The 18,047-nt window shown below is 45.7% G+C and overlaps 2 protein-coding genes across 2 annotated transcripts in view; one reads left to right on the forward strand and one right to left on the reverse strand.

The window, feature by feature from the left end:
- Window positions 1–1,553, reverse strand: part of PTX3 (pentraxin 3) — a 36,791-nt gene extending 35,238 nt beyond the window's left edge. Inside the window, exons 1-2 of the mRNA XM_075340701.1 lie at window positions 1,285–1,553; window positions 527–976 (exon numbers count right to left, since the gene is read on the reverse strand). Of these exons, the coding sequence (XP_075196816.1) occupies window positions 527–976; window positions 1,285–1,399 (565 nt within the window). The 5' untranslated portion in view covers window positions 1,400–1,553. The remainder of the gene's footprint in view (window positions 1–526; window positions 977–1,284) is intronic.
- The window catches only part of VEPH1 (ventricular zone expressed PH domain containing 1), a 755,777-nt gene that overhangs the window by 160,862 nt on the left and 576,868 nt on the right, over window positions 1–18,047 (forward strand). The gene's annotated exons all lie outside the window — the stretch shown is intronic.

An 18,047-nucleotide genomic window follows, 5' to 3' on the forward strand; every position in this document is an offset into this window, starting at 1 on the left:
ATGAGAAGGGTTACTCAGCATTTTCACCTATGCAAATATTCTGCTTCTATGCAGTTTTTCTATGAATCGTCCGCTCTACTCTTATGTCTCTTTATATGTTAGCAGATCATGCTTTTCAGAGTATGCTCTTGGCTCAGATAACATATTGCTTAGGTAGACATTATCTAAAAATACACCTGGAATGACCACTGTGATATGATAGAAATGAAAGGGTCTGATCTGCAAAGATACATTTATAATTTCACACTTCAGTCCTCATTTATCAAGTAATACCTAGGTATAAATCAATCCTTGCATCAGTTAACTCTTCATGATAGGGCATGATAGTAGCTCTGATTTAAGTTAATTCCAAAAACAGTCCTTTACAAAATGTAGTTACCATGTCTCAGTTGTTGAGAAAAAAAATAAATTCTGGTCTGTTACATCTAAAGCTCATCTGTACTATATCTGTGCTAGATCTGTATATATAAACGTGCAGATAAGACATTTTAAGACTATAGAATATGACCCTGATTACATTGGTTACCTGCTGGTATTTGCCGCCGGTTGATCCACTCTACTAATTCGAGAGATTTTTCTGAATTGATCGCATCCTCTTCTTTATTTGGACATTCAGCTTTATTCTGTGCAGCGTCTTCCCACTTCTTTAAAGCATTTTCAATCCGGTCTAGTCTTTCTCCTATTTCAAGGCTTAAGAGAAGCGATTTTTCCCCATTTTTTCTCGAGGCGAGATCAGGCTCACATTTTGAGTCCAGTAACGTTGAAAGGTCTGAAGTAAGGCTGCCGAGACAGTCACTACAAGAGCCTGATGCGTTTTCTGTAGCCGTCCCAAGATCTTCTGTTACTGTCTGAAGGCCCGCCTTAACGTCTTCCAAATACTGAAGCAGCATATTCTGTCTCATCTGAGAGTTCTCTAACATCGTCATCACTTTATCCCACCTTGAAAGGTCTTTGATTTGACAATCTGTTAAAGTTACTACAATATAAAAACACACATTATAATTGCCTCTAATCACATTAATAATAATTAATTAATAATAATAATTTTATTCATTTATATAGCGCTATTAATTCCACAGCGCTTTACATACATTGGCAACACAGTCCCCATTGGGGCTCACAATCTAGAGTCCCTATTTGTATGTCTTTCCTGTATCAAAGTAAATATCACACAAAAAAAAACCAAAAAACAAAAAATATGGAGAGCAACATAAACATTCTACATTCTGTGAGTATAGAAAAGTAATAAAAAATAAGCATTATAAGAAGAAATAAGTGACTTGCCTTCTCCGGTCACCAGTATCTGATTGTCCAAATCTTGTACTTGCAATGTACTAGCTATTGTAAGTGCTGAGGATAAGCACCAAATAGTGCACACTAAAAGATGTAGGAGCATCATGTTTTCTCCCAAGTTCTGGAATACTGCTCAAGTTGCCTTTATCCCAGTGATGTGCTCTAAAGCATAGCAGAGCGTGACTGTGCTAAGACTGAGGAGGGAGCCCCTTAATAAATGCTTATAGAGAGCAAGGTGAATCACAAGCAACTGCAATATTGCTCAGTGGCAGTAATGTGTAGTATATGATGTCATGTAATGAGAATAAGAGGGGTGGTATCTGTGGAGGTATGGTATTACACAAGCTATCCCTAATGGCTCATGTGGTGGGTGGATTCAGCCATGCAGTGAAAGAATGGGGAAACGTGCCTGGGGTACTATAAATCACGGGGGAATTGTGAATACAAAACATCAGGGAGATTTCTCCACTCCATATGTGTTTTACAGATTCCTTTCCGTGCAGACATGTATATTTCTCAATGCAGACTTTTCTGCAGAATTGTAAAGATGAATAATTCCTTAAAGATGGAGCAACATAAGGAATGTAATTACATGCCACTGTAGTTAGTTATACTGCAAGAATACAAGTTGTGGCTGAATATAACTTGTTAGGATTATTGTTATTTATTTATTATAGCGCCATTAATTCCATGGCCCTTTACATATGAAAAGGGGTATACATAATAGGGACAAGTACAATAGTCATAAACAATATAAAACACAGACTGGTACAGGAGCATAGAGGTCCCTGCCCGCGAGGGCTTACAGTCTACAAGATGTCCCTTTATTAAATAATGGACATTCTTCTCAAAAGTCTACAGAAAGGAAAAATAAATGATTGACTAGTTATTATTTTCTTTACCTGTTCATTCTTGGGTAATTCCATTAGTGTAACAAAGTACCGTAATTATGATTAAAAATCAGCTATATTTCATATTTTCCCTAATTTCTAATGTGCAATTGTTTATTGCCAACTGATTTAGTGTCCTTTTAGTACTTAGCAAAGTTCTTGGTGTCCATTAGCTTAGTATCTCAGTTTCAGAGTTCAGTACTTTGGGTATTTTATCCCTGTCATCCAGTGGCTTGGTGTCCATACCATTGTTATCTTATGGTATGATGTCCATAAAACTATTACCCAGCAGAAATCCAAACAGCTGGCCGTTCAGTCACTTTTGTTTTTATTATTGCAGAATAAACCTATGGAAACATTCATGCTAAACGGATGACACTGTGATAGTAACCTAAAGCAGATGAGGCATCGCCCAATTTAATTCACATGGAGTTACTCTTGAGTTGTCTGAGGAAGACAATCCTCCTTTAGACGTTAGGTTAGCTCACTGGTCTGAAACCTCTAGTAATCAGAAATGAAATTCAAAACAACTTATTTCCATTTCAGTAGCAGTTACAGGGGAAATAATAGTAATACACCTAATACATAGTCAGGCAGGTTCTTCAATATACTGAATTTTAGTGGCTCTCTACCTGGCCTATAGGAGAGAGTCCAAGTTAAAGACAACAATCTATCTGTTTTTAGGAAAGTTGCCTAGGCTCTTCCTCCAATGCAAACAGGTAGCCATCATCGAAGATTTAAACAAGCCATTGGCCGAAGCCATACAGAGTCCATGGGCTCTGACCGGGATCCGAACCTACGACCTCTCGCACCCCAAGTGAGAAGCCTACCACTAGACCAATGATGGAAAGTAAACCTGTCTTTAGGGATGTATATCATGGTAGTCTCTAGGCCTTGCCATGTCTGTGCAGATACAGTCATATGAAAAAGTTTGGGCACCCCTATTAATGTAAACTTTTTTCTTTATAACAATTTGTTTTTTTGCAACAGCTATTTCCGTTTCATATATCTAATAACTGATGGACTGAGTAATATTTCTGGATTGAAATGAGGTATATTGTACTAACAGAAAATGTGCAATCCGCATTTAAACAAAATTTGACCAGTGCAAAAGTATGGGCACCTCAACATAAAAGTGACATTAATATTTTGTAGATCCTCCTTTTGGAAAAATAACAGCCTCTAGTCGCTTCCTGTAGCTTTTAATGAGTTCCTGGATCCTGGATAAAGGTATATGTGACCATTCCTGTTTACAAAACAATTCCAGCTCAGTTAAGTTTGATGGTCGCCGAGCATGGACAGCGCGCTTAAAATCATCCCACAGATTTTCAATGATATTCAGGTCTGGGGACTGGGATGGCCATTCCAGAACATTGTAATTGTTCCTCTGCATGAATGCCTGAGTAGATTTGGAGCGGTGTTTTGGATCATTGTCTTGCTGAAATATCCATCCCCTGCGTAACTTCAACTTCGTCACTGATTCTTGCACATTATTGTCAAGAATCTGCTGATACTGAGTTGAATCCATGCGACCCTCAACTTTAACAAGATTCCTGGTGCCAGCCTTGGCCACACAGCCCCAAAGCATGATGGAACCTCCACCAAATTTTACTGTGGGTAGCAAGTGCTTTTCTTGGAATGCCATGTTTTTTTGCCTCCATGCATAACGCCTTTTTGTATGACCAAACAACTCAATCTTTGTTTCATCAGTCCACAGGACCTTCTTCCAAAATGTAACTGGCTTGTCCAAATGTGCTTTTGCATACCTCAGGCGACTTTGTTTGTGGCGTGCTTGCAGAAACGGATTCTTTTGCATCACTCTCCCATAGCTTCTCCTTGAGCAAAGTGCGCTGTATTGTTGACTGATGCAGATTGACACCATCTGCAGCAAGATGACGCTGCAGGTCTTTGGAGGTGGTCTGTGGATTGTCCTTGACTGTTCTCACCATTTTTCTTCTCTGCCTTTCTGATATTTTTCTTGGCCTGCCACTTCTGGGCTTAACAAGAACTGTACCTGTGTTCTTCCATTTCCTTACTATGTTCCTCACAGTGGAAACTGACAGTTTAAATCTCTTTAACAACAACAACTTTTTGTATCCTTCCCCTGAACAACTATGTTGAATAATCTTTGTTTTCAGATCATTTGAGAGTTATTTTGAGGAGCCCATGATGCCACTCTTCATAGGAGATTCAAATAGGAGAACAACTTGCAAGTGGCCACCATAAATACCTTTTCTCATGATTGGATACACCTGCCTATGAAGTTCAAAGCTCAATGAGGTTACAAAACCAATTTAGTGCTTTAGTAAGTCAGTAAAAAGTAGTTAGTGTTCAAATCAAGAAATTGATAAGGGTGGCCATACTTTTGCATCTGTCAAATTGTGTTTAAATGCGGATTGCACATTTTCTGTTAGTACAATAAACCTCATTTCAATCCAGAAATATTACTCAGTCCATCAGTTATTAGATATATGAAACGGAAATAGCTGTTGCAAAAACCCAAATTGTTATAAAGAAAAAAGGTTAACATTAATAGGGGTGCCCAAACTTTTTCATATGACTGTATAGGAGATATCTGCGAGTGCATTGAATACATTTAGCACGTGGCTATAAATTAACATAGTTGGTGGACTGTCAGGGAAGTGGTGAAATGGGTTTATCATGTCACCACCTCCATCTATATTCCTGCGATATTACAGCGTTACCACTTCAAATGTTTGCACATGCAGCAGGGGGCCTTGAAAAAAAGGAAAGCACAAAAGTGGAGTAGAAATTTCTAACCTAAAACACATTTTTTAAGAAAATTACAAATATTACCATAAAATAATTAATCAATTTAAATAGTCTATGTCAATATGTGAATAGACTGGTGCATTTTCCGGCAAGTATTTCACATTTTAAAATTCCATGGTTAAGACTCCATTAAAAGTGAAACAGATGACGCGTTTCGGATCTAACAGATCCTTACTCATATATGACTCGTGTGTGTGTGGTTACAATAAATCAGATACGAGTAAGGATCTGTTGGATCCGAAACGCGTCTTTTGTTTCCCTTTTAATGGATTCTTAACCATGGAATTTTAAAATGTGAAATAAAGTCTTGAAATTTTTTATTGTTTGGGATTGCAGGATTTTTCTTGTTTTTTTTTTATAAATAAACATAGTTGGTGGACTGTCAGGGAAGGGATGAAATAGGTTTATCAAATCACCACCTCCATCTATATTCCTACAATATTCCAGCATTGCTATTCCAAATGTTGCATGGCAGCAGGGGACCTTGAAATAAAGAGCAAAGAACAAAAGTGGAGTACAAATTTCTAACCTAAACCATATTTTTGGAAGAAAATTACAAATGTTACCATAAAATAACTATTCAATTTAAATTGTCTATGTCAATATGGGAATAGACTCAGAATCAGAATCAGTTAAAACCAATAGATATGGAAGGAGACTTCTTCGATAAATATTGTAACTTGCGTTTTTTTCTGTCGGTGGTAAAAAAATCTGATATTAGAAGTTTCCATCAATCAGAATTCATACACTGTGACCTGCACCATGGCTTCCTCTGGCCTTCCAATTAAGAGAGGTTAGGATATAGATTAGCATTACTCTTTCCTACCTTTTGTCCTTTCAATAAGGAGAGGCTGGGTTATAGACTAGCTGGAAAATGCATCCAAAATGCATGTGGTTTGGATGCATTTTTTTTTTTACAAACGCAGTGTTTACATTTGTCCAGTCTGCCAGATGGTGTGTTTTTTTCTGTACTGCACAGAACGCAACGTGCGCACATACCCTTAAAGTCTTTGTCTCATTTGGACTAGTGATGCGCGTGCACTATCATGCTCAGGTGCTTGGTTCTCGTAAGAAGTAGTCGGACGCTCAGACGGGCTCAACTCGTGTACTGAGTATAATGGAAGTCAATAGGGAACTCAAGCAATTTTCCAGAAGAACTTCCAGAAAAATGTTCAAGTTCCTCTTTTACTTCCATTATACTCGGTTGACAATTCGAGCCCGTCCAAGCATCTGACTGTTACAAGTATTGAGCACCCGAACATGGTAGCGCTTGCTCATCAGTTATTTGGACCTTTATCAAATAATACTAAAGAAACTGAAAGAGACAGTGTGTCCCAACAAGTGGCACAGCTCTTTCTTTTTGGCTATTGGCAAAGTGTTATAGTGTGTACAGACTTCTTCTCATGACAATCTCTGACATGGTTCTAGGACTTTAAAAAGTTTATTTTAGGCTAGGTTCACATTTTCGTTGTTTTAAATCTGTCAGGTCCATCAGCAACGGATCAGTTGTTTTTTTAGATGTCAACTGACGCAACGGATGTGTTTTTCACAGGATTCTCTTCACAGGAATCATGTGAAAAAACTGATCCGTCGCATCCGTTACATCCGCTATGCGTCCGTTTTTTGACGGCTCAGTCATGATCCGTTTGTGTTTGGGACAGCCCAGTGGGTGTGCCAAACATGCTGGGCATGCTCAGTAGAGCATGATGGAATCCAGCGCTGGAGTCCGTTGTAAGACTGATTACGACGGAATCCAGCACCATAGACATCCATTACAAGCTTGACGGATGGCGACGGATTCCTGTGCGGTGCGTTAATTTTGACGGCCAGAAAAACGTTACATTCTGCGTTGCTCCCGCCCGGCGGTCAGTCAAAAAATGACTGACCGCGACGCAGCAGATGCAACGCAAGGTCATCAGTCGCAATCCGCCACTAATACAAGTCTATGGGACACAACGGAATCTGCTAAACAGATGCCGTTGTTTACCATAGCCACGGATTGTGACTGATACATTTTAACAGAAATGTGAACCTAGCCTTAGCCGTACACAAGGTTATTAATTTCATATTACATATTACACAACAAAAGAGTTGATTTACTGTTCATGTGTGAGTGCTGCTGTCACGGGGTCTCCCTGTTGTTTTGAGACTAGTGACAGCCTTAGGACTGGAGCTTCCCATCTCCATCTTGACTCCTCATTTAAACGAAGTTTCCTTTTCTTTGGAATCTCATGAGTTAATTGCAATTTTTTTTGCCAGTATCTCTTAGCAGTGCAGATCAGCTGTAGCTGCTTCAAGCCCATGCCCGTTTAGGTTTAAATACTGGAGTTTTTCCAGCAGTCCTTGCTGCTGTTAGAATTCTTTCTACTCTGGCCAGCCTGATGGAAGGAGCTGCTGAGGAATTGTCCTCTGACCATCCATCTGCTACTTTAGAGTCTGTCTGCTGCTGTGAAGTTTGGTGTTTGTATCCTTCTGTTTATCCCCCGTCAGTCTTTCCTTTCCCTCTGTGTTTATTAGTGTAGTGGCGAGTCCAGTGAACTCGTCAGCCTATTCACTAGGCAGGGTGAGTTTAGGGCCAGCTGAGGGTCCAAGGTATCCTGCTCAACAACAGGCTGAAAGAACCTGTATAGGGATGCTAAAGAGCTCAGGAGTCAGCTTGAGGTGAGTTCAGGAGGTGCCTCCTCACCCTTCTCCCTAGCGGCAGGGACCTCCGTCATATCGTAACCCCGGTGTTCCTCCCCTTTTTTGTTTGTGGTGTTTTTGTAGTGCGTCAGACACCCGTCGGTCTGAACACATGTGTCACGCATTAAATACGGATGTCTCATTCTCCACACTCAGTGTGAACACTGACCAAATAAAGTCAATGGAAAAATTTACAGATGCATTGTCGGTTCATGCAGGGAAAACAAGAGATTGCATAACTTTGGTTTGTTTCTGGGACAACTCTCCCCAATTCAAAGTCAAAAGGTTCGTGAAAAATGGACAACACATGAACACAAAACTGATGAATTCATTTTTCATAGATTACTTTATGAATATTCGGTATATATTTTTTTGTATGTATATAACCTAATAGAATAATAAAATATACACAAAATTTCTTATTTTGTTTTATTAGAATAATCATAAATATACACAACAGTATCTTATGATTGTGCTGTCTCCTTCAGAAATATGGAAAAATAAAGAACTATGTGTTCGGTTCGGATCCCGAACTTTACAGTTTGGGTTTCGCCCATCACTAGTCCTTCCATGTGTATATTACAGGGGATTCTGGAAGTCTGAATGATCACCTAAGCTCATATCCAATAAAGCTCATATCCGATATCGATTTGCAATATGACGCACACTTCAAGTTTCCTTCTCTTTTACCTCTTGCTGAATTGACGCTCGGTATTGCTACAGGTGAAGCAATTCCAGTACATATTGAAATGTTATTCTGCTAGGGTAAATTTCCTTGGGATTCGCATAATCTTCTCCTGGATGTCTACAACAATGATGATTGTCTGACCACGTGGTTGTCTTTTTTTGGCCATGCATCCTATGTTATGTAACATTTGCACGAACCATAAATACTGTTTTTTTCCTGGAACAGCAAGGTCTAACATTTAACCAGCAAAACAGTTCTGTGTTTCTGTGAATGACCCTGTGTGTACAGCAACTTCCACTATCACACTCTTTGTTGAATCAAATAGGCATAATGGACACCAATAACACTACTTCCCTACACAGGGATACCCCTGATTAGTAGCTAGGGGTATAAATACAAACCATAAAGCTCCATAAAGCTCTATAGCAAAAGTACTAATTGGGACCTCTTCACTACTTTTGCATGCAGCGTATAATGACCCCAGTACTCCTGACACAGTAAGCTGTCCCCATAGTACATCACCTCAGACAGTATGATCCCCTACATAATGAGACCCCCTATATCACATCAGACTGTATAATAGCTCACCAGTACAATTCCCCCACACACAGTATGAAATACCTTACATTGGTCCCTATCACAGAGTATGATGGCTGCCTATAAGTACTGCCTGATGAAAGAAACAAAAAATACTACTCAACTAACCCTGTGCCTCTCATGCACTGCTCTGCTCTGTGCAGCTTGTGGACTGAGGCTCCATGCAGCAGGCATGATCATTGGAAGTGCTGACCTGAGACTCAGACACTCAAGCTGAATGGAGGAGGAGGGAGCTAACAGCTCTCTGTTCCACCACTGTATTCATTGTCAGATGGGTATATTTAGGGCTCACCAGTGATATTGATTTCCAGAGTCCACCTTCAATTTATGTGGCGCCCCTGAGGCTTCCGTCGCCACAGGTCATTGCACCCCATCCAGCGGTGTGATGCCCCATTCTGGGAGAGGAAGAGAGTGAACTCCGGTCCCCTGGTAAATCCACACTACACCCATTGTTAGGTACATACTGGGACCAGGGAAAGTGGCAGTTACCCCCCCCCCATGCTGCATGCTGGGAGGGGCCGTAAGACCCATCCCTGCTCCTATAGGGTACAGCTTAGCAACTGGGGAGGTGGGAGGAGCCATCTGAGAGCAGACACAGATAGGAAGGTCAAGTTTAGTTGCAGTCTACCTCAGGGAGTGAGAAAGTGAGCATGTAGTTGGAGAAGAAGAATGAGAGAAAGGAGGGAGGAGGAGGCCTGCTGGAGGCAGGCAAGGAGGAGAAAAGAAGGACAAGAAAGAAGGAAAGAAAGCTCCAAGTCAGACAGGAGCAGAGAAACAGAAGGAGACGCTTCCTGGTGAAGATCCTGGGACCCAGAGGTCCAGGTGACACCACGTAGGAGACAGAAGGACTCGCAGGGCCACGGGTAGTCCTAGAGGTACCACGAGCAGTCCTAGAGGTACCAAGGAGAGGGCCTAGAGGCGCCACGGGTAGTTGTAGGCTGCGGTGGCCTGTTCCACATTAACATCGGTGGAGTGATCAAGCTGCGACAGGGGACGGTCCCTAGAGACTGGAGGAGTGCAAAGACAATCTCCAAACAGTAAAAACTGAGGCCCAGGGAAGGTTGTAGACTCCCAGGGCCAGAACCCATAGCAGACTTCCAGAAAAAGGGTAATCAGCCGACAGGTGACCCCCCAGCCTGGAGGCTGTAGTGGAGGCCAAGCCAGGTCCATCCTAACAAAGGCAAGGCTAAGGAAGACAGCAGAAGAAAGAGACACTAAGAGAAGGGTACCGGCTTTCACTCTCAGAATCACCCAGAAACGGCGGAGGTCCCTGACAGTGGTCCCAGCAGTCCAAGGGTCCCTACAGCTGTGACAAGAACTGTGAGTAAAGAACTTGAACTGCACCCTTGAAGTGGTCTCTGTTATTTCATCTGCATAGACATTCACAAGCACCAACTGTGCCCCGGGCATTGCTCCACCTGTGGGGAGCAGTATCACCATTGCTGCCATAACACCATCCCGGAGGCCTCACACAGCAGCGGCGGCTTAATAGCCGCATACCACAGGTGGCGTCACGAACACAACCATTAATAAGCAAGCCACATATTCTACTGACACCCACCAGGGCCACGGAGCCGGGCCCAGCCACCACTGACTACCACCGGACTAGTCCGGCCCGGCACCGGGTGTCCCATAGCCCTGGGGTGGGCGAGTCAACTTTGGCGTCATGAACAGGATCTCGTGCCCGGTCACACCGGGTACTGTGCGCCTGAAGAATCATGAAATAGCCTGTGTTTACAGTGAGAAACTGCCGCCATTGAAGACACTGAGCGCGGGAAGAAGGGGGGCGTGAAAGAAGAAAGGGCGTGAAGAGAAGCCCCGCCCCCTTGTCCAAGAAAAGAGCGCGAAGCAGTGCCCGCCATAGAAGGCGGAAGAAGAAATGGCGACCAGATAAGCTGGCCGGCTGGCAGAGAGAGTCTAAATGCCAGACCAGCAGATAAAGAAAATGTACCTTATCGCAAACGGAGTGATGCCGGTCGTGATGGGCTGGGCGCCAGTCTGGCGCCAGATGCAAGTGCAGCCTCCGGCCCCGCCTCCAAGAAGGGAAAGGGTGCAGCCGAGTGGCGTGGTCGAGCACCCGAGCAGTGTTCCAGGCAGCATTCCCCAGGTCGGTAGCATGGCGGAGGAGCTGCAGCAAGGTGCACCAGGGACCGGAAGAGAGGATTGTGAGCTGAACTTACTCCGGGAGGAGATGCGAGTCCTGGCCCGGAGGCTGAGCAGCATGGAAGTGGGAGCGGAGCGGCAGAAAGAAACGCCGAGGGTGCCGGAGGATCTGGAGCGGTGGATGGATGCCGCGGAGCGGAAGCAGGGTGAGCAACCAGAAACCCCGTCCAGTCCGGACCCAGGGCCCCGCCATGCGCCCCCGCTTAGCCCCTTCACTGACCCCCTGGCCTTCCCAGCCTACCCTGCGGACGCCCGGTGGGGTACCGGAGGCCTGCCTGAGACCCCCACAGATGGAGCTTGGGAAGGGGTGGACCCCGAACAGCTAGCGGGCCCCCTGCCGAGTCCCCCTGTGAGCCTCCTGGGAATGGCATCCTCGGGAGTGAATTGGGACGCAGCACCCATTGAAAGCAGGGGGCTGCAGCGGCCGCTGCGCCCTAAGGCGACCCCCCTGGCCAACGAGCTAACGTGCCAGAGGCTGGTGATCGAGTATCAGAGGGAGCGGGAACTCCGGGAGAAGAAACGCCGGGCCAGAGAAGCCGCAAATCTGGCCTCCAAAGAAGAGGTCAGGAAGGCCCTGAAGGGATCCGAGGGCCCAGTGCGACGGGGCCTAGTAGTGGACTTCCGACAAGCTGGTGGCTGGGGCTTCATCAGGGAGCCCGGCCTGGGCAAGGACGTGTTTGTGGCTCGAAGGGACATCGAGGAGCACCTGCCCAGAGGCCACCCAGGGAGAGATGCGAAGCTGGGAGATGTGGTAGAGTACACACGGCTGATGGGGGACCGTGGGTGGTACGCGCTGCATGTGCATATCCTAAAGGAAGAAGCGGCCCCAGAGGGACCAGAGTGGCGCCGTACAATGCAAGCGCGCAGCCTCTCCCCTAGCAGCAGCACTACCTCAAGGCAGACCCAGGCCACAGAACTGAGCAGAGGTCCTGCGACAGCCAGTCAGGAGACGCAGACCAGGATCTCCATGGCCTACATGCTGCCCAGGGCCCTGCCAAAGAGGGACCCCAGCAATGAAGAGTAAGAGTAAGAAGTAAGAAGATGCTGAACTGTAAATAGCCCCTGTAAGCCCCTCATTCTTTTTGAAGATGTCCCTTGTGTTCTGCCCTAATGTGCTTTTTGAAGATGTCACCCCCCCATGTTTATGTATACCGGGCCACTGAACTGGAATGTGGGCCCCGGTGAATGTGATGTCTTATGTGCTCTGTGTAACCAGGCCACTGGACTTAGTGGCTGGTTGAGTATTTGTCTCATTGTTGATTGAAAGAAACGAACTGCCAGGCTACTGGACTTGTTGTAGCCGAAAATGTATATAGTTGCACCCGTTGTGCCCCCTACCAGAATTATGGGGGAAGTGCCCAAACCGTGCAATGAACTGGAAGTGCACACATAGTTTCTTTATAAGATGTTTGCAACGTTAAAGTGATTATGCCTCCCATAAAGGGAAGAAATGTTCTATTGTTTTATGTTTTGCATACCAAAAATGTTTTTGCAGTTCTCCCATATGTTTTTGTTGTTTTTCAGCCCGAGGACGTGCTGGGATTTGCTGTGGGGGAGTGTGGCGCCCCTGAGGCTTCCGTCGCCACAGGTCATTGTACCCCATCCAGCGGTGTGATGCCCCATTCTGGGAGAGGAAGAGAGTGAACTCCGGTCCCCTGGTAAATCCACACTACACCCATTGTTAGGTACATACTGGGACCAGGGAAAGTGGCAGTTACCCCCCCCCATGCTGCATGCTGGGAGGGGCCGTAAGACCCATCCCTGCTCCTATAGGGTACAGCTTAGCAACTGGGGAGGTGGGAGGAGCCATCTGAGAGCAGACACAGATAGGAAGGTCAAGTTTAGTTGCAGTCTACCTCAGGGAGTGAGAGAGTGAGCATGTAGTTGGAGAAGAAGAATGAGAGAAAGGAGGGAGGAGGAGGCCTGCTGGAGGCAGGCAAGGAGGAGAAAAGAAGGACAAGAAAGAAGGAAAGAAAGCTCCAAGTCAGACAGGAGCAGAGAAACAGAAGGAGACGCTTCCTGGTGAAGATCCTGGGACCCAGAGGTCCAGGTGACACCACGTAGGAGATAGAAGGAGTCGCAGGGCCACGGGTAGTCCTAGAGGTACCACGAGCAGTCCTAGAGGTACCAAGGAGAGGGCCTAGAGGCGCCACGGGTAGTTGTAGGCTGCGGTGGCCTGTTCCACATTAACATCGGTGGAGTGATCAAGCTGCGACAGGGGACGGTCCCTAGAGACTGGAGGAGTGCAAAGACAATCTCCAAACAGTAAAAACTGAGGCCCAGGGAAGGTTGTAGACTCCCAGGGCCAGAACCCATAGCAGACTTCCAGAAAAGGGGTAATCAGCCGACAGGTGACCCCCCAGCCTGGAGGCTGTAGTGGAGGCCAAGCCAGGTCCATCCTAACAAAGGCAAGGCTAAGGAAGACAGCAGAAGAAAGAGACACTAAGAGAAGGGTACCGGCTTTCACTCTCAGAATCACCCAGAAACGGCGGAGGTCCCTGACAGTGGTCCCAGCAGTCCAAGGGTCCCTACAGCTGTGACAAGAACTGTGAGTAAAGAACTTGAACTGCACCCTTGAAGTGGTCTCTGTTATTTCATCTGCATAGACATTCACAAGCACCAACTGTGCCCCGGGCATTGCTCCACCTGTGGGGAGCAGTATCACCATTGCTGCCATAACACCATCCCGGAGGCCTCACACAGCAGCGGCGGCTTAATAGCCGCATACCACAGGTGGCGTCACGAACACAACCATTAATAAGCAAGCCACATATTCTACTGACACCCACCAGGGCCACGGAGCCGGGCCCAGCCACCACTGACTACCACCGGACTAGTCCGGCCCGGCACCGGGTGTCCCATAGCCCTGGGGTGGGCGAGTCATTTATCCAATAACAACCCCTGGAAGTGGCAAGCAAAGTACACATTACTGTAAGCTTCCTCTTCCACTTCTCACAATACAGACCATTGCAGGGCATTTATTGCAGAGATATTTTTGGCTATGACCTCTCTCCATGATGGGAAGCTAGATACGTTGTGTATATGCCATTCAGTAGTGATGAGCGAGTACTAAAAAGCTCGGGTGCTCGAGGCTCGGGCCGAGCATCCCAAGATACTAAAAATGGCACAAAAGTCTCAGAAGAGTGCTCAAATGACATGGCAACAGCATGGGGAAGATCCCTTGAAGCATTTATCACTCAAAAGTCACAGCTGTGAACAATTTTGTCCTCGTTTTACGCCATTTTTACGGACTCACCAGAAAACCTTCCAAAATGACACCAAAATGAATTTTCATGGCGGAAATGTTAAGGGCACATACCCAATAGTGAGATAGAGCTAATGTATGTTACTTTTTGAGATTAATACATGAAAGATTTTACGTAAAACATTGTGTGGCACTCCGATGTCCCTGAGAAGAGACGTACATAAAGGCCTCTCTGAGTCTAATGTGCCCATTTTGAGGAAGTGAGTCTTTGTAGTATTTTCCTTTGCCAGGGCAGTCCAAAATTGTGAGGTTCACAAATGCCCCTGCATACAGACGTGCATGAGGGCCTGTAAACCTGAAGTGCCCATTGTAAGGAAGTGGGTCTATTGTAGTATAGCCCTTTGGCAGGGCAGCCACGTTGCCACGCTCCACGTTGTCCCTGGATAGAGACGTGCATGATGGCCTGTAAACCTGAAGTGCCCATTGTAAGGAAGTGGGTCTATTGTAGTATAGCCCTTAGGCAGGGCAGCCAAAAATTGGGAGGCTCCACGTTGTCCCTGGATAGAGACGTGCATGATGGCCTGTAAACCTGAAGTGCCCATTGTAAGGAAGTGGGTCTATTGTAGTATAGCCCTTTGGCAGGGCAGCCAAAAATTGGGAGTCTCCACGTTGTCCCTGGATAGAGACGTGCATGATGGCCTGTAAACCTGAAGTGCCCATTGTAAGGAAGTGGGTCTATTGTAGTATAGCCCTTTGGCAGGGCAGCCAAAAATTGGGAGGCTCCACGTTGTCCCTGGATAGCGACGTGCATGATGGCCTGTAAACCTGAAGTGCCCATTGTAAGGAAGTGGGTCTATTGTAGTATAGCCCTTAGGCAGGGCAGCCAAAAATTGGGAGGCTCCACGTTGTCCCTGGATAGAGACGTGCATGAGGGCCTCAAAACATTAAGTGTCCATTGTCAGGAAGTGGGTGTATTATAGTATAGCCCTTAGGCAGGGCAGCCAAAAATTGGGAGGCTCCACGTTGTCCCTGGATAGAGACGTGCATGAGGGCCTCAAAACATTGTGTCCATTGTCAGGAAGTGGGTGTATTATAGTATAGCCCTTAGGCAGGGCAGCCAAAAATTGGGAGGCTCCACGTTGTCCCTGGATAGAGACGTGCATGAGGGCCTCAAAACATTAAGTGTCCATTGTCAGGAAGTGGGTGTATTATAGTATAGCCCTTAGGCAGGGCAGCCAAAAATTGGGAGGCTCCACGTTGTCCCTGGATAGAGACGTGCATGAGGGCCTCAAAACATTAAGTGTCCATTGTCAGGAAGTGGGTGCATTATAGTATAGCCCTTAGGCAGGGCAGCCAAAAATTGTGAGGCTCCACGTTGTCCCTGGATAGAGACGTGCATGAGGGCCTCAAAACATTGTTCCCATTGCAAAGGAGCGGGTCTCCTGTCGTTGTAATGTCCATTCTGCAAAGAATGGGCGAAAAAATTTACCACTGGGGGTATACCTGAAACAAAGGCCTAACTATTGTAGCGGTCATCATGGTGGCGCATGAGGAGAAGGAGGAGCAGTCCAGCGATTATCCAAAGTCCAGAAGTGTGTACCCATGGGTGAGTGGAGGTACATGGCAAATTCCCGTTACAAACTTTAAATTCCGCTCTCATTTGCTGGTGGTGTGGTGAAGTCTGGCCCAATCCAACCCTTGTTCATCTTGATCAGAGTCAGCCTGTCAGCATTTTCAGTTGACAGGCGGGTGCGTTTATCTGTAATGATTCCACCTGCGGCACTAAAAACACGCTCTGACAAAACGCTAGCGGCAGGGCAGGCCAGGACTTCCAAGGCGTAGAGAGCCAATTCATGCCACGTGTCCACCTTGGATACCCAATAATTGTAAGGCACAGAGGAATGTCGGAGTACAGTTGTTCGATCTGCAAGGTACTCCTTGAGCATCTGGGCAAACTTAGGATTTCTTGTGGCACTACCCCGCACCTCAGGGGCTGTGGTACGTGAGGGGCTGAGAAAACTGTTCCACATCTTAAAGACTGTTCCCCTACCTCTGGCGGATTGGACTTGTGCCTCTCTCGGCTGTACGCCTTGGTTGTCCACTGATTCCTGACCTATGCCGCTAGCGTTTTGTGAGGGGAATGCTTTGCCTACTTCCGTGACTATGGCCTTCCGGAACTGCTGCATTTTGGTTGACCTCTCCGCCTCGGGAATAAGAGACATAAAGTTCTCCTTGTAGCGTGGGTCTAACAGTGTTACCAACCAGTAATGATTGTCGGCCAAGATGTTCTTAACGCGAGGGTCATGAGTAGAGTTGAGCGCGGTTCGTGGTTCGAGGTTCTCCAGTTCTAGGCTCGAGTGATTTTGGGGCCTGTTCTAGATCGAACTAGAACTCGAGCTTTTTGCAAAAGCTCGATAGTTCTAGAAACGTTCGAGAACGGTTCTAGCATCAAAAAACAGCTAATTCCTAGCTTGGTTTCCGCTGTAATAGTGTAAGTCACTCTGTGAATCACACTATTATGACATTTCAGTGTATAGTGTGCGTGAACAGCGCCTTCAGATCACTGCTGTTTCTATAATGGCGATCGCCATTTTTTTTCCTTGTCTTCCTTCCCTAAGCGCGCGCGTGTAGTGGGGCGGGCCAGCATGTCAGCCAATCCCAGACACACACACACAGCTAAGTGGACTTTTAGCCAGAGAAGCAACGGCATGTGTGATAGGATGTCCATGTCACATGTCCCTGCATTATAAAACCGGACATTTTCCTCCAGGCTGCCATTATCTCTTCTGCGTCTTTGGTGTCAGACATCACTGTTGCAGCTCCGTCCTCCTGAGTCCTATCACCGATACAGCTGTATGCGCTCCATACACAGCGTTAGACAGCATAGGGATAGCACTTTCTATTAGTCCTTTTAAGGGCTGAAACCGGTAGGGTCAGAGCCATAGGTGACAGGTCCTGAAAACAGAGACAGCGTCTGTGTAGCCAAGGTCAGGGATTTCGTCGCTGCATTTCCCCATTAGGAGGGAATAGAAAGGCAGGCTTCCATTCCTCTACCCAGAGCCCCACAATCCTGGCACTGTACCCTCCTGTCCTCTGCACACTCCAACTCTTTTTAACTAAGCCATTATGCTAGCAAACAGTGAGTGTACCTAGTGGCATCCTAAACGTGGCTATTGGACTTTTGTGTAGTCACAGTAGTGCAAAGATATTTGCAGCACGTCTGCCTGCATTGCACACTCCAACTCTTTTTAACTAAGCCATTATACTAGCAAACAGTCAGTTTACCTAGTGGCATTCTAAACGTGGCTATTGTACTTTTGTCTAGTCACACTATTGCAAAGATATTTGCATCACGTCTGCCTGCATTGCACACTCCAACTCTTTTTAACTAAGCCATTATACTAGCAAACAGTCAGTGTACCTAGTGGCATCCTAAACGTGGCTATTGTACTTTTGTCTAGTCACACTATTGCAAAGATATTTGCATCACGTCTGCCTGCATTGCACACTCCAACTCTTTTTAACTAAGCCATTATACTAGCAAACAGTCAGTGTACCTAGTGGCATCCTAAACGTGGCTATTGTACTTTTGTGTATTCACACTATTGTAAAGATATTTGCAGCACGTCTGCCTGCATTGCACACTCAAACTCTTTTTAACTAAGCCATTATGCTAGCAAACAGTCAGTGTACCTAGTGGCATCCTAAACGTGGATATTGTACTTTTGTCTATTCA

Source organism: Anomaloglossus baeobatrachus, chromosome 3 (assembly GCF_048569485.1).
Source record: "Anomaloglossus baeobatrachus isolate aAnoBae1 chromosome 3, aAnoBae1.hap1, whole genome shotgun sequence".
NCBI lineage: Eukaryota > Metazoa > Chordata > Amphibia > Anura > Aromobatidae > Anomaloglossus > Anomaloglossus baeobatrachus.